Source organism: Microcaecilia unicolor, chromosome 10 (assembly GCF_901765095.1).
Source record: "Microcaecilia unicolor chromosome 10, aMicUni1.1, whole genome shotgun sequence".
In the NCBI taxonomy this organism is placed as follows: Eukaryota; Metazoa; Chordata; class Amphibia; order Gymnophiona; family Siphonopidae; genus Microcaecilia; species Microcaecilia unicolor.
In genome coordinates this window covers 42895725-42921884 of record NC_044040.1, presented here as the reverse complement: position 1 = coordinate 42921884, position 26160 = coordinate 42895725, and the positions used below count along the sequence as shown (strand labels likewise).

General features: G+C 42.6%; 1 protein-coding gene across 2 annotated transcripts in view; it reads right to left on the bottom strand.

The window, feature by feature from the left end:
- Positions 1-26160, bottom strand: part of TAFA5 (TAFA chemokine like family member 5) — a 590332-nt gene that overhangs the window by 340570 nt on the left and 223602 nt on the right. For both annotated transcript variants that reach the window (XM_030217058.1, XM_030217059.1), the window contains exon 3: positions 15527-15676. In XM_030217058.1, the coding sequence (XP_030072918.1) occupies positions 15527-15676 (150 nt within the window). The remainder of the gene's footprint in view (positions 1-15526; positions 15677-26160) is intronic.

The following is a 26160-nucleotide window of genomic DNA, read 5'->3' as shown; positions in this document are numbered from 1 at the left end:
GACAGACTGAATTGTTAGGGGAAAATTTCCTAACACAGCATCCTTAAGTGCTTAGGAAACATTCTATTAGAGAAAATAAAAGTCAAGCATTCAGCCAGTGGCCACCAACAGACTTGGAGTAGCACTAGCGTGTTTTTTGTCTAAATTGTTTCAGCTGTCTGACCATAAGCTGTTCCGAGTTTTCTCTCTATTTTTATTATCCCTTAAGATGTACTTCATTTAATAGGTTTGGGATTGTAACCATGGAGGTCAATATTCAGTGTAGTTTTTAACCATAGAGGCTCCTGCACAGCTAAACCACACCGACTAGGCCAGAAGCAGTGCCAGGGCAGAGGTGGAAGTTATCCAGACATAGTCAATATTCAGTGGCAGTACTCAGATAACCACTGATAGCTGCCCCAGAACCGGATATTCAGTGCTGGTACCCAGATAGAGCTGGCACTGAAATCTGAATCTAATTCAGTCAGTGGCTGCCAGAATTTTAAAAAATAAATCAAAATACAACTGTCGTTGGATGAATTATTGCTTCATATATTTATAGAACAATATCCTGGCCAGGTTTCCATTGCTTGAGAAATACCTGAAATTAACGTATATTTAGTTGTTTGCCTAGTATCTAACCTAACTTTATTTTTAATGAAATGTTTTGGTTTTCTATTTGGTTACTTACAAATAATATTGTATGCTGTTTTTCTTATTGTTTACCTAGTAGCTGCCGAATAAAGTTGAGGTTTTTTTTAGCACTGCCTGATGATTTCTATTATCGCAGTGGACTCAGGAGGTACTTTGCATTAACCTGAGGGGCATAACTCAGGGACATTTGGGCAACTAAATCCTCCGGTCAGGATCAATAGCCTCCCAAGCCTTAGCAAATACAAATCCTAGAACGCTAATCCTAGGATCTGGCGCACTCGGCAGAAGAGACCTCCAGGGTCTTGAAGATGTAGGGACCATGCCTCTGTTAGTGGGTGCCCCTGGCTGGTGAAGAGGACACCAACTTCATACCTATCAAATGCTGAGAACTACTTCATGTGTCTCTTCTCAAATCAGTCAACTTATCATTCCTACAGTATCAGTATTATTTTTATTGTTACCACTCCTAGAATCTTGGAACATCACACCAAGTTTTTCTCTCTATCATTTTTCCTCTTACTTTTCTATCCATCCTCTTTCCACCTCAATGTTCCTTTCCATACTTCCTTGCCTTTCCTTTATTCCCTTATTACTCAACAATATGCCCTTCATCTGATTCTGAACTCATCACTATCATTGTCTCCACCACTTGTAACATTACCATACATTTTTCTGCCTATATCAAATTTTTGTTCATCCTCCTTCCCCAGCATACTCATATTACTTGGATCTGATCTCATGATTTGTTTTATAGTCGCATTCTTCTTTTCCTATTTCATTTTCACTCACACCCACATTCTCTCCTGGTTGATATCAATATGTTTGTTTTTATTTTTCTCTTTTTTTCCCTTTTCTCTATTCCCTACCTCACTCATATTTCAATCCATCACCTCAGTCTCCTATACATCTGGATCACCTCTGTAATCCTCGGCCTGTTTAATATCAACACCCACTTTCTGTGGAAGATTTCGCTACTACTTTCTCTGAGAAGATTTCCCATCTAACAGAGCATCTCCCCTCCACATCCTTACGCGCTCTCCACCTTCTCTGCCTCAGTCAACTACACTAGACAAAATTGCTACAGGCTTTCTTAATTCTTTTAACCTACCATCTCTGAACCATGTGGCTAAGACAATGTCATCCTTAAGACTATCCGCTTCTCATACTGACCCTCTACTTGCCTTCCCCCTAGATCATTTTCTGCATCCTCTTTTGTCCTTCCTCAAGTCCTCTGTAAACACATGCATATCTACCGGGGTCATTTCTACATCATAGAGACAGAACCTGGTATGCCCACACATCAAGGATGCTGAAGTGGATACAAAGCTAATAATGCTAAAATAAATACATAATTAAAATAACAAAAATGATATAACTTAATATTTTGGAAAGATAATCAACTGCTTTGGCAAGGGATTAGCATGAAACAAAAAATGCTAGATAACTTCAAGGGTCCATTAAAAAAATATATACTGACTTGAATAAGTAATGCTATCTTAAGTTTTCAAAGACTGCAGATATATAATTGGAATATTCTATACAAATGTTATTATTGATTTAACGGTTTTAAAGTGTGTATTTTATGTCACCTGTGAAAGTGGGAGTCCCCCTGTCCCGCCCATGCTCTGCCCTGTGTATGCACCCTTAAAATACAAGTTCTGTAAGTTAAGTGGGTATTTGTAAAATAGTGTATAGGTGCCATACTAGCATTTGCTCTCATCAAGACCCTGGTTCTATATATGGCGCCTAAATTTGGGTGCGATTCTGGGGTGTAGGACAGATTTATTTATTTGGATTCTGCTCACACATTTTTCAGTAGTAGATCAAGGTGAGTTACATTTAGGTACACTGGGTATTCCCCTGTCCCTGGAGGGCTCACAATCTAAGGGTCCTGTTTACTAAACCGTACCGTAGGCGTGCAAACTTTTTAGCGTGCACTAAAAAGTTAGTGTGCCTTAGTAAAGAGGGCCCTAAATTTGTATCTGAGGGTTAAGTGACTTGCCCAAGATTACAAGGGATTTGAACTGGGCACCTCTGGATGTCAAGACCAGTGATCTAATCACTAGGACACTCCTCCACTTAACAAGCTGTTAATAAGCAACAATTACTGACATTGTATGCATATGCCTGCATGCTTTTCTAAAACTCTTGGTGCCCAAATCCCATAGTGTGCAACTGAATAGGGGGCATGGCCATGGGAGGAACATGGGCATGTCAGGGACGTTCAGAAAAGTTGCACGTCTTGTTACAGATTAATGAGTCAGCACCCCTAACTTAGGCGCCAGCACTTACACCGGGTTTCAGTAGGGCATAAATTAGAACATGGGATTTGCCCTTTATAGAACCCGCTCAGCGCCAACCTTTTCCAGCATCCATTTTTGAGTGCCACTTATAGAATCCAGCCCTAAGTGCACACTTTTGCACCTAAATGCTAATATTCTACTCATTTACCTGAATAATGCATGAGTAAATGTGAGTGACTAGGTTATAGAATTGCCCTATGTATAATTTTTGTCCCTGCCCCTCTACTTCAAACCTCACCTTTCAATCTATACATAGGCTCTATGCACAGAATCTGAGTAGCATGGTCTGTGCATCAAAAGGCCCATTTCACATAGAATGTGGAAATTGGAATTGAGAAATCCAGGTTACGAGCATTAAGAATAGCCATACTGGGCCAGACCAACGGTGCATCTAGCCCAGTATCCTGCTTCCAACAGAGTCCAATCCAGCTCACAAGAACCTGGCAGAAACCAAAATAGTAGCAACATTCCATGCTACCAATCCCAGGGCAAGCAGTGGCTTCTACCATGCTGGGTTTTGGTGGTATTTTAGAAAGTGCTCTGTCCATGCAAATCCTTTTCAAAAATACCTGCAGGAGCGCACATAAATCTGCCAACATGTCCAGCAGGAGAAGTCGTTCTAGAAATGAACACGTGGATAAGGTGACTGGCACAACTCAAGTAGCTTCCATGTGGAAGTGGCATCTCCCCCACACAGAAGTGAGGATTTCACGTGTAACTGTCTCATTTTACAAACTTACATGTGCTGTCAATTAAGCAGTGAGGCTGCAATTTTAATTTGTTCTCATTTTGGAGGCAGAAATAAACGGGAGAGGGGCGGGGTGTAAAAGAACGCAGCCTTTAATCCCTCATGTAAGGCTCTGGCTGAAAAAAGTATGTTAGAAAAAAAAATCTGCGCATGGCTCTTATTTGGTGAAAACCTGATGGGGATATTTTTCATACTCTTCACATAAACTTGTATTCCCATTGTTAAATGGGAAATAAACATAGATTTTTGCCCCACTCGGGCCCCTCCCCCTCTATAACTCATGATGTGGATCGTCTTTTTAAGTATCAGGCTCAAGAGTTTCAGCCTAGAGGGAAATGAAGAGGCAATGGCTGTTCTTTCTTAGCAAGTCGGCCAAACAAGTTCAAGATTTTCTAACTTTAAGTTTGAACAAGCCTGTTAACAATAATTGTATACTAGTGAAAATGAGTTTGAGATAGTCCTACAGGATTCTAGCTCCTTGGCCACAGAAAACTTATTCCTACAAACAAGATTACAAATATTCGAGAACATTATGAGATGAAGGAATTTTGTCTCATTCATTTTACAGAAGGCAAATTGGCATCTCCTTTTTATATGTTTAAAAAATTTCAGTGTCTTGGAATATGTACTGTTCCTGTTTGAAGAACACAAAATCGCCACCCCCTTAAGAAAATGGAGGAAGAGGGAGCTTAGGTGATTGATGTACCCGCTTCAAATGACACCATGGAATTAAGTGGGTTTCCAAAATCATCACATTTATAACCCCCAAATATATTTCTTAACTACAAAGAAAGCACAAATAGGTCCATAGTTTGGAAGCAGTTTTATACGTTTTAGGTGCTAGCGAACATGTAAAAATGTCAGTGGCATGTACAACTGGCAAAGTAGGTACAACTGATAGACGTAAACTGCAACATACAGAGATTTCACACATTTGGAAAGGGGGCATGCTCTGGACATGTTCTTGATACATTTTTATGCAGCTGGTATACTTTTTTTACTGTTGCGCTTTTTAATTTTTTATATCTTTTAGAGAACCATAGATAAGGGCAAAGTCTATACAGAGCTCTGATGGTGAGAACATTAAGAAGCCAACTCACTAGGGGTTGCCAATAATTGTTCTGCATGCCCAACTGGTTGGGCATGCAGGGTAAATAATGTACCTGCTAACAATTTAATGAATGAATAATAAAATATAGTATTGTGGTGCATTCCAATAACCTAAATGAGATATAAATGAGGGCATAATTAACGTCTATAAATTGCCAACCTATTCAATAAAGCATGCAACAGATAACCATGTGCTCTGGCCAAAAATGCATCACCCACTCTCAGTCAAACCATGGGCAGTGACTGACCAACTATAAAAGCCTGCTGCTGGTTGGAGGTGGTTTTGAGAGAATTTCTAGAGATGTCCTGGTTGCTGCAGCAAAAAGACATGGGCAGAGAGGAGCAGGAAGACGACAGGGACAGAAAAGAAGAAAGAGGAGATGAAGACAAGGAATACGAGACGATAGAAAAGGAGAAAGAGGAGAAAAGGAAAAATTAGGTAGTAAAAGAGGACAGGGAAATGGAGAGTGATCAGAGGAGAGTAACAAGGGTGCATCCTCATATTTTCTGTCCCAAGACAACCTGGTAATGTCATTAATGCCACCCATTTCTCTCTTAAATTCCAGTCCTGGTTGAGCAACTTGCACTGACTGCTCAGGTCATCTTCGGGTGTGTACTGAATTTTTTCAGCACACAAGGTTGAATGCATTTTTAGAATTCCCTCCTTTACTTCTCTGCTGCAGATAATGTACATTGATCTTTGGAAAAAGACCCTTGTGGAGGGGCATTTTTGAAAGGGACGTCCAAGTTGCGATTTGGACGTCCTTGCAAAACAGCAAAATCCAGGGGCGAGGAAACCCGTATTTTCAAAACAAGATGGATGTCCATCTTTAATTTCAAAAAAACCATCAGGGCTGTCCAAATCCTTAAATTCAGATGTCCCTAGATTTGGTCGTACCTAGACATGGATGTTTCTGACTTTTGGCGATTTTCGAAACCAAAGATGTCCAAGTCAAAAACGGCCAAATGCAAACCATTTGGTCATGGGAGGAGCCAGCATTTCTAGTGCACTGGTCCCCCTGACATGCCAGGACAGCAACTGGGCACCCTAGGGGGGCACTGCAGTGGACTCCACAAATTGCTCCCAGGAACATAGCTCCCTTGCCTTGTGTGCTGAGCCCCCCAAAACCCAATACCCACAACTGTACACCACTACCATAGCCCTTACAGGTGAAGGGGGGCACCTATATAGGGGTACCTGCATGCGCTGTCATGGACCTGAGTATGACATCTGAGGCTGGCATACAGGCTGGCACGACATATTTTGAAAGATGTTTTGATGGTGGGAGGGGGTTAGTGACCACTGGGGGAGTAACGGGAGGTCATCCCCGATTCTCTCCGGTGGTCATCTGGTCATTTCGGGCACCTTTTTGTGCCTTAGTCGTAAGAAAAATAGGTCCGGGTGAAAATGTCCAAGTGTTCATCAGGGACGTCCTTGTTTTTTTTGATTATGGGTCAAGGACGTCCAAGTGTTAGGCACGCCCAAGTCCCGCCTTTGCTACGCCTCCGACACACACCCTTGAACTTTGGTCATCCTTGCGACGGCGTGCAGTTGGAGACGTCCTAAATTGGGTTTCGATTATACCGATTTCGACGTCCCTGGGAGAAGGACGTCCATCTTCTGATTTATGTGAAAAGATGGACGTTCTCTTTTGAAAATGAGCCCCTTAGTGTGCACATATCAGTTGGAAGCACTCTAGTTCATAGGTTAACAAGTTATTGAGTTTGCTCCCAGTAAATTTTTTAAATGCATGTTGATGAATGCACATCCCCATTATCTATGCCAACACAATAACAAAGGGCAACAAAGGAATGCATTCCAATCAGCGATGTATATGACATAGAAAATAAAAATAGTGACCTTTTAATTGTAAAGTAATGCTTTCAACAGTCTGAGCTGTATTGATGTCACCCATGAAATTTCAGGAGCATGTACATTTCATCTGCAACTTCAAAATGGCTGTAGAACACATGTAAAGTGAAGGTGATTTTGTTCCTGTTTCACACACTGTGCAATTTTAGCACACATTCAGTCACATATACAAGCAACCGGACATTACTGAAAAGATAAAACGCATGTAGACTTCACATCATATCCTGCTAATGTAGGGGTCCTTTTACTAAACCACATAGAGGGGCATAATCGAATGGCGCCGGCCATCTATATGGCCGGCCATCTTCAGGGCCGGCTCTGCAAAGGAGGCGGTGCCAACCGTATTATCGAAAAAGATGGCCGGCCATCTTTTCTTTCAATAATACGGTTGGGGCCGACTAAATCTCAACATTTAGGTCAAATGTTGAGATCGCTGGGTTTACAGATGGCCGGCTTCAAAAAAGTGGAAAAAAAATTCAAGTGCTCATCAGGGACGTCCTTTTTTTTTTTTTTTTTTTTTTTGAGTGAAAGGACGTCCCAGATGTGCACTTTTTTGGACGGCCACCTCTGGATTACAAGACCGGTGCTCTAACCACTTGGCCACAGCTCCACTTACTTGGATGTCCCTCCCTTTTGATTATGCCCCTTCAGGTCTCTCTCAGCCAATCACAGACAGCTAAATGTGCTGTGATTGGCTGAGAGAGACCCCTGTCTGTGACTGGCTGAGAGAGATCTGAAGGGGCATAATCAAAAGGGAGGGACATCCAAGTAAGTGGAGCTGTGGCCAAGTGGTTAGAGTACTGGTATTGTAATCCAGAGGTGGCCGGTTCAAATCCCACCAGTATTACTGAAAAAGCTGAGCAAAAATAGTTTTGATTTAGGACGTCCCTGACGAGCACTTGGATTTTTTTTTTTTTGGGGTGGGAGGGGATTGGTGAGCAATGGGGGAGTAAGGGGAGGTCATCCCCGATTCCCTCCGATGGTCATTTGGTCAGTTGGGGTTCCTTTTTGAAGTTTGGTCGTGAAAAAAAGGGACCAAGTAAAGCCAGCGAAATGCTGGTCAAGCCTGGCTTTTTTCCCCATTATCGGGTGAAGCCGGCCATCTAGTGAGCACGCTCCTGTCCCGCCCCCGTCCCAGCTTCACTACCCTACCGACACGCCCCCTTGAAATTTCGCCGGCTCCGCAACAAAAAACAGTTGAAGCCAGCCAAAATCAGCTTTCGATTATACCGATTTGGCCGGTTTCAGGAGATCGCTGGCCATCTTCCGATTTGTGACGGAAGATGGCCGGCGATCACTTTCAAAAATGAGCTAGATAAGCACCTACTCGAGGCCAATGCACGCCAATTCTGACCTACACCTGGTCCGGGTGGTAATTTCATTTTTGACGCATGTCTGATAAGTCAAAGGCTAGCAGTAAGGTCTCATGCTCAAAATGGACGTGCGTCAATTTTCATTTTGTTGTACGTGCATTTTCGGCACAAAATAAAGGTGTTTCTTACAGGTAGGCTGAAAAATGATTCTGCGCGCTGCAAAAACATGCACCTACACTACCGCAGGCCATTTTTCAGCACACCTTAGTAAAAGGACCCCTTAATGAAGGTGCTTCTTCACTATTGGAAATAAGAAAATTGATAGAAATTGAAGATAGCAACAGTGTCAAAAGCTGAGAAAATATATGTGCACCATAAGAAATATGTTAGACTATATTTTTTTAGCACTTATTCCTTTGAAAGTGATAAATATATTAATTTAAAATCAATAACAAACCTCAAAAATAGAGGAGTACTTTATCTAATATGGTATTATTCAACACTTAGGCTCAGTCATCAGATACCAAAACACACATGCAGCAAACTTTACTTACCTAGGCACACAACTCTGGAACGCACTACCAAAAAATATAAGAAGCATAACCAACCATTTAAAATTCCAGAAACATCCAAAAACCTTTTTCTTCACAAATCACTTCCAAGAAGAAGCCATGCCAACAAACAATCAAATCAAATAATTCTTAACCGAATAACCCGATGCCATGCTCTTTAGGAACTCATTTTATATTCTCTAACGTTAAACTGACTTTGACTATTAAAAGTTCCCAAAAGGAACAACCTACCAAACGTAAAATCCATTCCATCTTTCACCAATATTTCTTATCAATGTAACTTTCTCATAGATGTAATCACTCAATATGTCTCTCAGACATAAATGAATCTCACTCTATCCATACACTGTCAGACACAATCTGTACCTTTACACCTCTACTATAAGTTACATTGAAGTAACTAATTGTATAATATGGGGTATAAATGACACAATAAATAAATAACTGCCCTCAGTGTTCCATAGGACAGTTTGTGAGTCTTGCACATTATTCCTATTTTTATTATAAGGTCAGCATTCAGTCTGCGGCAGTAACTGGCATGTAAGCCCCGCTCACAGCCATGGGCTGAGTTAACCCTGGATATTCAATACCAGGGCATATCCAGCCTCTGGCACTTAATATTCATGTTAGTGCAGCAACCCAGAAACTAACCAGATACCAGCCAATATTCAGACTGGTGCACGGCTAACTTGGTGGATAAAGTTAACCTGTTAGCAGACTGAATATTCCTACTAATTGGGTAAGAGTTGGCTCTACCCCTGGACTAGCACTATCCTACTCGGGAGACAGTGAAGGTGACACAATGAGACGATGATGCTGCATGGTCTAAAAGAATTATTGAACAGCACTACAACTTGATTCGACACGGCCGTGTTTCGGCTCAGTGGCCTGCCTCAGAAGTCTTATGTATAGACTCTTGCAGCAAGCCACTGGGCTGAAACACAGTCATGTCAAGTCAAATTGTAGTGCTGTTCAATAAATCTTCTAGACCATACAGCATCATCATCTCATTGTTGTCATATCTGCTGTCTCCCGAATGTGTTTCCTTCTGCATTTGTGTCTAGCACTATCCTAGCCAGTTGGTGTTTTGGCAGTCATAAGGGATATTCAGTGGCACTATCTAGTTCAGTGCCACTGAATATGCGAGAATGGCCAACTCAGTGGGGTTTAACTAGGCAGGAGCCAGCTCAAGGGATAGTGGTGCCCTAAGCCAACCTGCTTTGGCAGCACCACCCCCCAATCGCATCACTTCCAGCACCCCCGCCTTCCCCACCCAGTGGGGTCAAACTCCCCCCTCCTATTTTAATGAATCCTAAACTATCCAGTCTATCTTCCCCCTCCTCATGGGTCCGGCCCTGCTATCTTACCTCTCTCACTCCCCTGTGGTCATGTAAAGCAGCAGCATGACAGGCTGCCTTCGGCCAGGACCTGGGTCTTCCTTCTGCTGTATCCTGCCCACAGGAAAGTGCATCAGAGGAGGCAGGATATGGTAGAAGGAAGACCCAGGGCTGAGGGCAGTCTGTCATGCTGCTGCTACTAGCGACTGTCAAACATTACAATACCACAGAGGTAAGGGAGCAGTTCTGGACCCACAGGTGAGGGGAAGAGAGAACGGGAGAGACTGGACCGGTGGGGAGGGGAGAAAAGGCTTAACCTGTAGACCAGAGGCTGATTATATTGGCGCCCTAAATCACCAGTGCCCTGGGACAGAGCTGCACCTGTTCCAATGGTTAAGCCGGCCCTGCTCTCCTGCCTGGTTAAACCCTTTTCAATATTGATCCTATAAATCACCCCTCACACTTCTCTTTTACAGGCTATACAAATTCACATTATGCAATCTAACCTCCTAAGTTTTGTTATCTAAACCTCAACAGATCTCTGATGCATTCCACTGGACTATCTGTACCATCTCCATATCCTCCTTGAAGTGTGGGGTTCAATTACATTACGCTTCAATATCCAGTCTAGAATGCTTTCTTATCCTCTCATCTGCTGCATCATATTTTGAATAATATTGAATTGGAAAAGACTGGATCTGTAATGAAATATACCAGGCTTTCTTTACTAAAACATTGTTAAAGCATAAGCAATAATAATGAATTTTACCTGAAATAGCCACTATTCTTTTTGATATTAAATCTAGCAAATATACTAGCTACAGTCAGATAGCAACGGTTTGCCAGTTTATAATACAGAACCTTGTTCTTTAAATAAAAACCATATATTCTGCCCCCAACCTTCTCTCTATTTAGTTGTCTACAATACTATTAATAAACAATGAACAGCATAACAGGAGACATTCATGATTCTATCATTTCTAGAATAAAATACTTTCCTAAACAAGAGGGCAACACCAGATGGAAAGAAAATATACATTTATCTGCCATGCCCTTATCCAGGGGCAGACTGACTATTCGGGCAACCAGGCAGTACCTGAGGGCCTAGTGGCTCTGCCCAGTTGCCCTCCACCACCACAGCACATTGCAGCCCTCTCCGGACCCACTTTGAATGGCCGGGTAGTCTAGTGGCCTCTGCAGGGCAGGAAAGAATCCCACTCTTTCCCGTCTGCTGCCGTTACTCTGAATGGCAGCACCAGCGCTGGTGTGTTTTAAAAAGGGCTGCCAAGATTTCCGAGACCCACGAGATTACCACAGTGTCCTGCTTATAATCGAAATAGAAAAACGCCTATATTGTGACCCAAATCGGGAGATAGATATTTATCTCACAAAAACGAATAAAGCGGTATAATCGAAAGCCGAATTTGGACGTTTTCAACTGCACTCCGTCGCGGATGCGGACAAAGTTGATGGGGGCGTGTCGAAGGCGGAACTGGGGCGTGGTTATCGGCCGATCAGAGATGGGTGCCTTTCGACAATAATGGAAAAAAATATGCGTTTTAGCGAGAATTTAGGGCACTTTTCCTGGACCCTGTTTTTCCACAAATAAGGCCCCAAAAAGTGCCCTAAATGACCAGATGACCACTGGAGGGAATCGGGGATGACCTCCCCTGACTCCCCCAGTGGTCACAAACCCCCTCCCACCACAAAATATGCCGTTTCACAACTTTTTATTTTCACCCTCAAATGTCATACCCACCTCCCTGGCAGCAGTATGCAGGTCACTGGAGCAGTTATTAGGGGGTGCAGTGGACTTCAGGCAGGTGGACCCAGGCCCATCCCCCCCCACCTGTTACACTTGTGCTGGTAAATGGGAGCCCTCCAAACCGCCGCCCAAACCCACTGTACCCACATGTAGGTGCCCCCCTTCACCTCTTAGGGCTATAGTAATGGTGTAGACTTGTGGGCAGTGGGTTTTGAGGGGGATTTGGGGGGCTCAACACCCAAGGGAAGGGTGCTATGCACCTGGGAGCTGTTTTACCTTTTTTTTTTTTTTTTTTTTTTGTAAAAGTGCCCCCTAGGGTGCCCGGTTGGTGTCCTGGCATGTGAGGGGGACCAGTGCACTACGAATCCTGGCCCCTCCCACGAATAAATGTCTAGGAGTTATTCGTTTTTGAGCTGGGCGCTTTCGGTTTCCATTATCGCTGAAAATACGGTTCGGTCCGCCCCTTCACGGACCCGTTCTCGGAGATAAACGCCCATGGAGATAGACGTTTCTGTTCGATTATGCCCCTCTAAGTCTCTCAGCAGCCATTTTGAAAAATACAGCGGCACCGCCGCAACCGGGTACTGTAGTGATAAGCAGGCAGGAAAGAGTGAGGTTCTTTCCTGCCCCCGAAGTAGCCACTAGACACCAGGCCCTTCAAAGTTGGTCCGGGAGAGTGGCAGCAGTGGTGTGGGAAGGGGGTGGCAGCGTAGTGGTGGGGCAGTAGCCGGGAGGAGGCCCCAATGACCCTTACTGCCCGGAGGGTCTCCAATTATCCTTACTGCCTAGGGACCCCAACCATTGTCAGTCCGCCCCTTCCCTTGTCCCACCAAAAGCACACCCAGACCACACATCCCTTGCCATTTGCATACATTTGCGTTTGAGAGTTACATATCCCAGACTTTGTGAAATGGGAGGTTAGATGTTTATGCAAGATAAATAATTAAGTGCCACTTTATGCATGTCTCAAATGTGAATGGGCTTGTAAAATAAAACCCTCAATGCCTAGGCTTTGCAATTACCAAACATACATTTTTTTACCATTATAAAAAAAAGAAACACCTGATCATCACATATCTTAAAATCCAAATATTAAATGTGAATTCAGACAAAAAATAAAGTCACGTAGTAAGAAAAAAGCCTTAAAACCTATTATTCCCCATTTCATAAGGGGACTAAACATGTATGTCCTAAAACAAGCTTTTTCTGTCGGGGCCACATTTTATATTTTGTAACCTCTCGAGGGCCAAAACATGTACATTACGTCATATAGTGGCAAAATATACAAGTGCATCATTACCTCACCAGCTTTTACCCGTTCTCGCCCATGTAACCCTCCCCCCAGCCTTCACCCAATTTCTTTTCCCTCACCTGGCTTCGGCAAAAGAAAACAGGATTCCTGCTTCCCCCCCATGACTTGGCTCTCTGCAAGCTTGAGCCACAGAGAGCTGAGTTGTGATGTGGAAGCTTCCAAGGGCCAGATAAAAAAGCACGTGCTGGCCCATGGGCCGTAGGTTGGGCAAGGCTGTCCTAAAAGATCAATATCAGAGTTACATCTGCTCCAAAGCACGTTTAGGATTTCATGAACAGCACTCCACTGGAGGCATTAGGGGAGCTTGACCCCTTCATCTCCCAGTGGATTTTGTTCCCCACCCCCCAAAATTTCAAATTGGAAAGTGAAACCAATCTCTATATCTGCATTAGAATAATACATGGTTACGTTTCTTTTGTTGTAGAGATAAATGAGTATGTTATGCATGTAAATGAGTGCATTGCCCAGAGTCTGCTCAACTGTAAAATATGCACTAAGAATTGTGCATAGGTATGTCTCTGGTTTGTACATGTTTAGGGAAGGAAAGGCGCTAGTTATGCATCTATTGAGCAAAGAATTATTCACAAGATGTAACACTTAGCTTTAAAGCCTTTTGAACAGGATTGTGTCAATATTTAGCTAATGTCACTATCCTATATTCACCAGTTCACCTCCTTCGAACTCACAATGATTGTCGTTTGGTCTTTCCCACTCCCAAGACGTTCTGGAATCTATCAGGAAGTCAGTCTCAGTCTCTCTCTCTCTCTCTCTCTCTCGGGCCTGGCTCTTTTGCCAAGCCTACAATTCTATATAGGGTTGTTTGCTGCTAACATCACTGTTTCCTCTAGTCTCTCTGCTTTTCCTAGCTTTTCCATGCTCTCTTTTCTCCCATATCCACATCTGACTTTAGCCTTGCCTCCCCTTCTATTCTTTCCTATGATTTTATGTTTGATTGTGATGGAATGATGAGTGGAGGAGTGGCCTAGTGGTTAGGGTGGTGGACTTTGGTCCTGGGGAACTGAGGAACTGAGTTTGATTTCCACTTCAGGCACAGGCAGCTCCTTGTGACTCTGGGCAAGTCACTTAACCCTCCATTACCCCAAGTAAGCCACATTGAGCCTGCCATGAGTGGGAAAAGCACAGGGTACAAATGTAACAAAAAAAAAATATTCATAGTTCCTCTTTCCAATTTCTGATGTTTTTCTAATTTTTATCACTGTAAACTGCCTAAATCTACCAGTTTGTTAAAGCGGTATAGTAAATTTCTTTTAATAAATTAATAAATGTTCAGAATATAGCATATATGTGCACATACATATGCTACATTTATGTGTGTATGTACATATTCTTGGCCCCTAAATGTTGGAACTCTCATAGAATCACACCCCCCCCCCCCCCCCCAATAAGTAAGTACTAGTGCTGTTCAAAAAACAATGCCAAAAGTTTTATTTCCTTCATGTTAAAATAAAAATTTACTTTCAGGAGGGATTAGTCCAATTAGCCTTAAGGTGGCACTTTTCAGAAAAGGAAACTTTGCTTTCCAAAGAAAATAATCTATCAACAGTCTACACAATATTCAGTGGCATTTACCCAAAGGCTGCCATTATTTGGATAAGTGCCATAGTTGGACTTTTCCACAGATATTCCCTTGAATTATCCAAACAGTACCACAAGATATCCTTTCAAACTGCCTTGGCAGTTCTGAGATAGTACTGGAAAGGCCCAAGGATGGAGCAGGGAAAAAAACTCAGAATTATCCAGTTAACGGTTATATTCAGTCTGCTAATCAGGTAATTATCTGGTGAAAGTTCCAGCAGCAGCACTGAATACCCAGATTTAATTCAGCAACAGAGTCTGACTGAATATTGACCCAAGTAAGTTTGGCTGGTTTTGCTAGCCTCCATTGTAGTCTGTAATAGGCAAATATCATATATTTATAAAAACACATACAACATTTTGGGACCTGTTTACTAAGGAGCATTAGCGTTTTTATCGTGTCTACAATTAGTGCATGTGCTAACTGTGTAGGTGCCTATAGTGATATTGTAGGCACATACACAGTTAATGTGTGTACATGGTTAATGCACGTTACAAATGCTAACGCACCTATAACGTGGCTTAATAAACAGGGCCCTTTATTTGGCATAGATATATTACATGCCAGTGCAGGGAATAGGAAGGAACAGGATCCCAGCCCTCATCAGATTACATTCCAACAAAAAGCATCAGTAAAAACAAAAACAAACATAAAAAACCCTGACAAATTATACAAAAACAGTAATATAAAAATGTATACATGCAGTCTTACATAAAACACAAATGCAACTACACAAAAGCGAGTTTTTGGCATATAAACATAGCTGATTCAATACCCTCCAGAAGGAGTTGTGCAATGAATAACTTGCAATATGAACAACAATTTTCTTGGGTTGTCAATCCTTTTGTAAAATGGCTTGAAAATACCTAATGAATGTCGTTAACTATTTGAAAAAAAGAAATAAAGGTAAACAAGATGATTACTCATTCCAAAGACAAAGTAAACATATCCCTTGCCTCTTACCATCCACGCAGGCTGGCCTTGCTCTTGTTGTACCCGCAATCTGTCCTTTTTTACATGCACAGCGAGCGGTTTGTCGAGCTATAGTCCTTCGGGGCTGACTGCTATCTCTGTCCAATGTAACAATCTCACATGTGCCTGCAGCCAGTTGACCTGGAAAAAGAATCAGCAATAGGTAGCACTGTAACTGAATGCTCTACACACAATCAATTACAGTCAAATAGAGTCATGGCCCAATGTCATGGCAGATACTCCACAACCATTGCAAAATGAACCGATGGATGGAATAAAATTGAGGTGACATATCATTTTTCTTTGTGGTGACCATATCAAAATACCACTGCCTGGAACTGTCAGAAAAGGGTTGCTTTTCCATAACAGCAGGCGAGCTAAGGTCAAGCAGGGTAGTTTTATATGTTGCTCAGTGTAAAACAATATCCTGTTTCGGTAGGCTTCATTGTGATTCTGAGCTTATGCGCTGCCATATCTTAACGAGCTTAAAAGCAAAGAATACAAGTTTGAATAAAGCGCATGACTAAGAAGAGTGCTCTAGCTCATTTTTATTGAAGATTCCTTTTTGCAAAGCCACAAGTACATTTTTATTTAGAAAACTTTCTTTTTTTCTATATGTTCAGGGTTCCACCAGTTTGATATAACAATATTAAAAATAATGATGATGATAACATTTAAAAGCAAATAAATGTGATACAAAAGGAGGGCAATTCTATAGAGGGGAGCCTTAACCTTGGACCTCGCATTGATTCCATCATCCAACATCAGCAATTTAATAAAAACAATACTATGAATTTTGGAAGTAACTTAGCTGATTTTATTTTAATTATTATTGTGAACAATTCAAACAGAATTCATCAAGTAAACATTTAACACACCCAATGGAAGACAGCCTAATAATACCCATATCACCCTCACTCCCAAGGCTTGTCAGTAGCGACCTAGCCCCATCACTCCCCCATAACTTTCCCAGCACACAGCAATCCAGAATCAAGCAAGCTCTGCGGTAACGCCAGGGTTACACCTTGATCGATGCAGTATTGCATCCGAGCATTCACATATCTCAAATCCAAGTATTACATCCATTGGTCCTCACCCAATTTGGCTGCCTGGCTTGCTTTACCCTCGCACAGGTGCGACTCCTACCTCCCTACTCCCCTACCCCACCCTACCCAAGAGAACCCCCTCCCCCCCAAAAAAATAACCTTGAATCACTTACACACTCAAAATTCTCCAGGGAAGGTAAGGAGAGAAAAGTTTTTAAATAAATCCTCCCCAAACTCCTACCACCTCAGAAATCACTCCAAACATCCATTTACCTCCCAAATCTTGCCGAAATCTCCCGCTCACACTACACACGCATCACCAATCAGACCCCTCCAAACTTCCTTGAACCCTTTAGCATCACACCTGCCTTGCTCGTAATCATTAACTTCTACATCCCACCCTAACCTATCCAACTCATAAATTACTTAATCATTTCATATCACTTCTAACTCAATTCTAAACCTACTAATCCTCCACAACTAAACCCCCTGTTTAATTCAGTCGTCTTCTCATATTTAGGTGCCTAGAAGGCATCTATTAAGAGCCTGTTCTAGAAAAGGAAAGTAGGTGACTACATTTCTATATACAATACTAGTGTAACCTGGTGTATATGTGTGTGTTTGGATGTGAATATTTATGAGCATTTTATAATTGAGTATAAAGCTCAAGTATTTTTAATTATTTATATGAGCAATTGTGCATCTTGCCCAGACTCTGCCTACCTTCAAACTACACACTTAGGCACCATTTTATAGAACAGCATATAGGTGGAATATTGGCCTTAACACTTGACCCCGATTCTGTAAAGGTTGCCAAAACTGCATGGGCAAATTTAGGCATGTTCCTGATTTCTGTGTGCAATTTAATTGAATAGCAAACCAATAAGTGCCAATAATTGGCAATAATTAGATTTAATTGGGACCAACGCACGTAAAGTTAGGTGTGCAATCTGTGCCTAAAATTTACATGAGGTCTAAAATAGGAGGCATGAAAACAGGAGTGTCATGGCCGTTTCAGGGTGGAATGGGGGTGTGGCTTCAAGTTACACATGTAATTATAGAATAATGGTGCTCTGCGTGTAAATTTAAGCATGGGCATTTCCACCACTTTTTGGTTGGTGCAAATGGCTGCACCTAAATTTACGCACAACTTTCCGCTTAAGCGTGTATTCTATAAACTGCACCAAACTTTAGGAATGGCTTATATAGAGTACCATTTAAGTGTTTTTGTTTCGGCACTGAATTTTTAGGCACCATGTATAGAATTTACCCATGAATGTGCACACAAATGCCAGTAATTCTGTTCATTTATGTGCATTCTTGGTGCCTAAATGGCAGTACCCATTTGATAGAAGTACCTCCGTCATAAGTGGAAAATAAAACCCATGTGATCCCTTAGAACAGAGGTAGGCAATTCCAGTCCTCGAGAGCCGCAGGCAGATCAGGTTTTCAGGATATCCACAATGAATATGCAGGAGATAGATTTGCATACCAAGGAGGCAGTGCTTGCAAATCTATCTCCTGCATATTCATTGTGGATATCCTGAAAACCTGACCTGCCTGCGGCTCTCGAGGACCGGAGTTGACTACCCCTGCCTTAGAACACCCATTTAGGCCATCTAAAACCAGGCGTAAACACCTGCGCCTAAGTTAGGCACAGATCAGGTGTATTCTATAATAGTGCACAAAGTTTTTTGAAACGCTCACAACCTGCCCATAGCCACATCCCTTTTCAACTGTGTGCATTAGAACTTACGTGCACCGTGTTATAGAATACGCCTAGAAAGTTGTGCATATAAATTCTAATTATTGCCAATTAGTGCCGCTAATTTCTTGTTAGCATCTAATTATCAGCACTTAAATCATCATATATAGAATTTGGAGGTTAGCGCGTAAATGGTTGGAGCATGAGCAGTCCGTGGGCAGACTGTACTCATTGCACGGTGCCCTTAGGTGAACCAACTTATGACAGCCATTGACCTGTCATAAGTGGGCAAAGCAATGCAATTTGTACTAGTCTTCTATAATGGCTTAGGCACACTTAAGTGTAGTTATACAACTGTTGAATCACAGTAGACTGCTGCCTACTGGGTAAAGTACAACTTTAATCTCAAGCTTTTCAGTAGCCTTTTGTAAAGGTTCCATCTGTTAAAGCAGGAAGGTGCTGTGTTTTTGTCTGCAAAAGGTCTCTTAAAGTTAGATTGATTCTTGAATTAGCACATAATGAGTTCTAATGACTTTGCTATGTGTTGCTGGCCATTACTATTTTACTTAGGTTTCTGTTTAGCTTTGTAAGAATGATCTTTCTAATGGTTCCTTTTATAGCAAAGTGGTGCTTTTTTATCTGTTACTCTGTAGGAGGGCTCCTAAGTTTACATCAGTCCTCTAATTGGTATGTATGTGTTTTTTTTTATAGTTTTATTTTGTGTTGCTGGTAAGTATTGATTCACTCATGGCACTGCATGATTTTATAGTATGTAAGAGATTATTCATTTATTGTTTTATTTGGTTGTTTATTTATTTGTGGACATTTTATACTTTTTGTATAGTTGTAACTCCCTGAGAAAGGCATATTGCTGAAATACGGTCTGTGTTGGGTCTGGACTGTCTACGCAACTTTTATTGGAGAATAAACATTTTAAATCTTGAAGATATTGGACTTCTGGTTGTCCTTGGAACTTTCTCCTTCCAATCTGTGCTCGTTTGTCTGATTGTTGTGGAAAAATTCAACCCCCTTTTTTGGATTGATTAATAGTATGTTTGTCCCTGTATTGAATCAGTTCAGAAAATATGAGTAACTGGAGTGTATATGTTGTTCACCAATATAGTGTCAGTTCACTAATACTTAATGCTTTGTGATACATATTTATTTAACAAAAGTTACAAAGCAAAACTTATAGTCTGCCCATCTAAGTGGGTTACAATAAAACACACAAATCAAATAATTAATAACATGTATTAGCCTTATAAAAGTTGCCCCTCAGCGATTCAAAACAGACCTCACGAGACACCTAAATTACATGCTACAAAATGGCCTCTTCCCTAAGGATAAAGGAAACATTCTACTTACCCCTTTACCTAAAGATGCAAAGAAAAATACAAATGACCTAACCAACTATTGCCCAGTGGCATCTATCCCACTAATAACCAAACTCATAGAAGGCGTAGTGACGAAACAACTCACGGACTACCTAAATAAGCACTCAATTCTACACGAGTCTCAATCAGGATTCCGTTCGAATCACAGTACTGAAACTGTACTAGTGACTTTAATGAACTCATTTAAACAAACAATCGCTGCTGGCAGTAACATACTCCTCCTACAATTTGACATGTCCAGTTCCTTCGACATGGTCAACCACGGAATATTACTAAATATTCTTGAATACTTTGGAGTTGGAGGTAACGTTCTCAACTGGTTCAGAGGATTCCTGACTACAAGATCATATCAAGTAATAGCGAACAAATATATTTCAACCCCATGGACACCTGAATGTGGAGTACCCCAAGGATCCCCCCTCTCACCAACCCTCTTCAACCTAATGATGATACCCTTAGCCAAGTTACTAGCCAACCATAACCTCAACCCCTAAATATATGCAGATGATGTCACGATCTACATCCCGTTCAAACACGATGTAAAGGAAATCACCAACGAGATCAATCAAAGCCTCCAAATCATGCACTCCTAGGCTGATGCATTCCAGCTAAAACTCAACGCAGAAAAAACACAATGTCTTAAACTCCCTCACAACATAACACAAGAACTTTACCACCATATCCACACCAAACTTTTCTTTTCCAGTCTCAAACAATCTTAAAATTTTGGGAGTTACCATTGACCGAAACCTCACACTCGAAACCCACGTGAAGAATACAACAAAAAAAGATGTTCCACTCCATGTGGAAACTCAAACGAGTAAAACCTTTCTTTCCGAGATCCATTTTCCGTAACCTGGTACAATCAATGGTGCTAAGTCACCTAGAGTACTGCAATGCACTATACGCAGGCTGCAAAGAACAGACTATCAAGAAACTTCAAACAGCCCAGAATACTGCAGCCAGACTCATATTTGGCAAAGCAAAATATGAAAGTGCAAAACCCTTAAGAGAAAGACTTCACTGGCTCCCACTCAAAGACCGGATCGCGTTCAAGATCTGCACGATTGTTCACAAAATCATCCACGGAGATGCCCTGAGCTACATGCTAGACCTCGTGGACCTGCCTCTCAGAAATGCTAAAAAATCAGCCCACAAATTCCTTAATCTGCACTTCACCAACTGCAAAGGACTAAGTACAAGCTAACTCATGCGACTAGCTTCTCCTACATGAGCACGCAATTATGGAATGCACTACCAACCGACTTGAAAACGATTAATGAAATAACTAACTTTCGTAAATCACTGAAAACCTATCTCTTCAACATGGCCTACAATGAGAATCCGTAGCTTATTATAACACCTTACCACTTCACCCTATTCTGATAGTCATCTTTCTATAACTTTGTTCAGCTCTTTTCTCCTCATCCATGATCTTGTTGTAACACGGATTGTACCTGTCACCTGGAATGGCGTTGCCATAACAGGTTTTTGTAAGCCACATTGAGCCTGCAAACAGGTGGGGAAAAATGTGGGATACAAATGCAATAAATAAATAATAATAAATATACAATAATATCAGAGACACCCCCAATAAAACAAAAAACCTAATCCTCTCCGCACCTAAAACCAGCAAATAAATAAATCAAATAAATAAAACATGATTAGCTCATAATCTAAACCCTGATAAGAGACAAATTACCCCACAGACAAATGCACTCGTAAATCCGTATTAGCAATTAACGTGTTAACACAGGCATCTTTGCTTCACGCCAAAATTTGAATCCCCAAATTTGGGTGACATATATAGATCCGGGGCAAGTGCTCACACATGTTCTAGAATAATTAGCACAGAACTGGGAAGCTTATTCTAGAAAGTATGCCTAAATTAAGGCATACTTTATAGAACACACAGGCAAATTTCATATCAGTGCTGATTTTTTTGGTATGATATATAGAATCTAATCCTTCATGCACAATTTATAGAATACCACTTAAGTGTTTTTTTTTTCGTGCCAAATATTTAGGCACCATTTATAGAATCTAGCCCTCTTGTGGGTAATCCCTATCCCCCTCCCCCTAACACCCAAACCCCCTCCCACATGCCTTTTTGGAAGCCCAGTACAAACATTTCACTGCTGTTTTGGGCTGAACTGCTGTTCTATGCAGGTTACCCCAGGGCTTCACTTCTATCCTCTTAGATAAGGGGTGGGGGGAGGGGGAGTTGTCTCTGTTCTACAGAATTCATGAGCAGCATCAAAATAAATATTTGGGTCAAACTGAGCAACATTTCTCTTTCCTAACGGCATTTACTCCTGTGCATACAGTTTTCCATTCCTCTGCACTTCATAGAACAGTAGCCTCAATGTCACTTTAAAATTAACATCTGTTTCTTGTCAAGCGGCTAGGTTAATGCTAACAAGGCACAGTGATAAATGTCAGTAAAATGACAGCAGTTGAGGCCTTTTTTTGCATAATCCTTATAAACTGTGTAAAATACATAAAATAGGACACTGAAAATGGGGAAGACAATTTTTTTTACTGTTTTGTACATTTTGAAGAGCAAAAAGGCAGATTATAAGCACGGTAACAAAATGAATTTCCAAAATAACATGGAGGGGAATAATCGAATGGCACCGGCGAAATAGATTGACGGCGATCTATTTTGACGGCACCGCAAACAGCTGGCTGAACCGTATTATCGAAAAAGATGGCCGGCCATCTTTTCTTTCGATAATACGGTTTGGCCCGGCCAAATGCCAGAGTTCACCAGGTTTGAGATGGCCGGTTTTGTTTTTCAGCGATAAAGGAAACAAAAAGCGGTCATCTCAACCCCGGCTAAATCCAAGGCATTTGCTTGTGGGAGGAGTCAGCATTTGTAGTGCACTGGTCCCCCTAACATGCCAGGACACCAACCGGGCACCCTAGGGGGCACTTCTAAAAAAAAATATATATATATATATATATATACACACACAAATACCTCCTAGGTGCATAGCTCCCTTACCTTGGGTGCTGAGCCCCCCAAATCCCCTCTAAAACCCACTTCCCACAACTCTACACCACTACCATAGCCCTTATGGGTGACGGGGGCCCCTACATGTGGGTAGAGTGGGTTTTGGGGGGGTTTGGAGGGTTCTACACTTACCACCACAAGTGTAACAGGTAGGGGGGGATGGGCCTGGTCCGCCTGCCTGAAGTCCACTGAAACCAACAAAAATTGTTCCAGGGACCTGCATACTGCTGTCAGGGAGTGAAAATAAAAGGACCAAGTAAAACCGGCGAAATACTCATTAACGCTGCTTTTTTTTTTCAATATCCGCTGAAGCCGGCCATCTGGTAGCCACGCCTATGCCCGCCCATGTCCCGCTTTCGCTACACCGCCGACACGCCCCCTTGAACTTCCGCCGGCTCGGCGACGGGAAAGCGACGAAGGTGTCAAAAAAGCACCTTTCGATTATACCAATTTCGCCGCTTTTGAGAGATCGCCGGCCATCTCCCAATTTATGTTGAAAGATGGCCGGCGATCACTTTCGAAAATGAGCTGGATAGCCATGTTAAAATGAAATAATGTGCTTCAAATGCTGTGTTCAGAAACTTTCCTCTAGTCTCCAGTGCACACAGTCTTACCAATAATGTGTGTAGTTAATCACATTATCTCCCTAATTCTATGAAGTTGTGTCCCCAATTTTTCAACTAGCACGCAAAGTTGCATATGCAATTTTTAGCACAAAAGGCCTTCAAGATGGGAGTAAACAATAAGGCTTTGAATAAAAGCTTTATTGTTTAGTTTAGTCTTGAACGCCCTTTGTGCTGTTTTATGCTGTGTACTTTGACCCTCTCTTTGTTGTGCTGTTACGTGCATTACTGAGGAGCCCTTTTACTAAGGTACATCAAAAAATGGCCAGCTCTGGTAGGCACGTATATTGGACGCGCGCATGTCCATTTTTATGCACGCCTGCAAAAAAGGATTTTTTTTGTGGCCAAAAATGGACATACGGCAAAATTAAAATGAGCGCACATCCATTTTGGGCTTGAGACCTTACCACCACCCATTGACTTATTTATTTATTTTAGATCATTTATACCCCGCTTTTTGCCACTAAAGCAGCCCCAGAGCAGCTTACAATGAACTAATGAAAAGAATTACAATGACAGTTGGAGGCAGAAGGGTGGGAAGGGAAGATAAATACAAAATATAAAGAAATAAATAAGCAGCAGGTAGGGGAAGGAAGAGAAAGTAAAGAGAAATGAGAAATGAGTCCAGAATCAGATCTTGACTCGCCGAGACACAGAACATCAGATCTTGCAACCAGGAGTAAACAACTGGGAAGGCAAAAAGATGAAGTCCCATCATGGCTAGGAGCCATTCTCCAACTTCTCCAATCAGACAGACAAATAATGAAGGCGGAGGTAGTGCAGTGCAGGAGGCAGTCTCAAACTACGAATGGCCGAGAAGCTTGTCAGCAGGAAAGAGCTCTTCAGCTATTAGTCCATTGTAGAGGAGGCGGTACAGGTCAAAGGTTGAAATGAAGAGGGCTCAACCAATTCGGGATACCAGAGGCGATCGGAAGCCAGGCGACCCCCACTTAGCGGTAAGATCTCACGTGTTAACTGGACGGTAATTGTCAGCACGCATACACTACTAATTATCGCCCAGTTAGGACCAGGCATAGCTAGGTGGGGCCACGGGAGCCTGCCCCCCCCCCATTTTCTCTGGGCCCCTGGATGGCTGGCGGGGGTCCCCACCCCTACCAGCTGAAGATTTTGTACAGCGCTGGTCTGCAGTAGCACCGCCGCACTGCCTGCCCTGCTCTCTCTTCCCCTCACATCAGGCAAGATCCCCTTAGTGAAATTGAGCATGCTCAGTTCCACTAAAAGGAGCATGCTGGACATGAGGGGAACAGAGAGCAGGGCAGGCAATGTGGCAGTGCCGGAGACCAGCGCTGGACGAAGTCTTCAGCTGGCAGGGGTTGGGGACCTCTGCCAGCCAACGTATATGCGGCGGCAGTGGGCAGTGGATGGAGGCAGCAAGGCGGCAGAGGGAGGGTGGAAAACAGAAGGGGCAGCGGTAGTGGAGGGGGCGGCAGTGGGGCACTGACCAAAATGTGCCCCCCACCTTGGACTCTGGCCCCCTCCCACCTCAAGGTCTGGCTAAGCCCCTGGTTAGCGCCACATAGTAGAAAGTATTTTCTGCCGTGCATTTTTGACACACGTCAAAAATAGAATTACCACCTGGGGCACGTGGTAGCTGGGCGGTAGTTCTAATTTGATGCATGTTGGATGTGCGTAGGTGCCTATGGGCCTTAGTTAAAGGGCCCCTTAATAAGCTAACAAGCTGCTAATTGGCATTAATGGCCAACTCGCTATAACTGGTGTTAATTGTTGCTAATTGGCAGTGGGGGAAATTCTATATATGGTGCCTTAAAAATCGGAGCTGTAAAACCACACAGCGTGATTCTATAGTACTGCGAGAGGTCACCTCAACTATTTTACCGAGGCGCCGCAAGGGGCAGGAGTGAGGGAGCCGTGCTCCTGCCCCCAACGACCCTGCTGGACCAGCAGGGAGCTTACCTTCACTGTCGGGGGAGGCAGGGGGGTCTTGAGGGGGGAGTGGTCTTAATGAGTGGAGGGTAGGGAAAGAGGGAAAGAAGAGGGTGGGATGGAGCTCAGGGGTTTTGTTTTTAAACAACAACAAAAAAAAGTAATGCGTGCCAGAGCAGCCCAATATTCATCCGGGGGCGCATAACTCTTATGCAGCCCCGGCTGAATATCAGCCAGGCCTGCAAAACCTCTGGCAACTTCCCTGCCCCAAATTATCCCCCGATATTCAGTAGCGGCCCCAGGACATGGCCTGGCACTGAATATCGGGGGATAACTTAGCTGGAGACGATCAGCATTTTAAAAAACGATGGCCGCTGTCAGCTGAATATTGGGAGGAGGGGGAGATTTTTATGGTTTGGTAGTGGACATTTGCAATAGCCCAATTATGTGCAGTCTGTGTGTACTTTTTCACACATGGATAGGTGAACAGTTTTCAAATATGTTCTAAAGAAAACACTCTCCTTATTTTGGTACCTGGTAATCAAGATTTGAAAGTTCGAGACCACTACACGAGCAGCTGCATTGGCTTCATGTGAAGGACCGCATCGCTTTCAAGATCTGCGCAATGGTGCACAAAATCATCTATGGAAAAGTCCCTTCCTATATGGACACTCTCATTAACCTGCCGCCCAGGAATTCCCGAAGGTCGGCCCGCTCGTACCTCAATCTCCACTACCCGGCTCCTCGTGGCCTCAAATATAAGACAATTTATGGTTCCTCCTTCCCTTATCTCAGCACTCAACTGTGGAATGGGCTTCCGTGAGAGGTCAAATTCACTCCTGATCACCCGACCTTTAAGAAGCTACTCAAGTCCTTCCTTTTTGGCAGAGCATTTGCTGTGAGCCCTTCTGGAGCCACACACCATTTTAACCCACG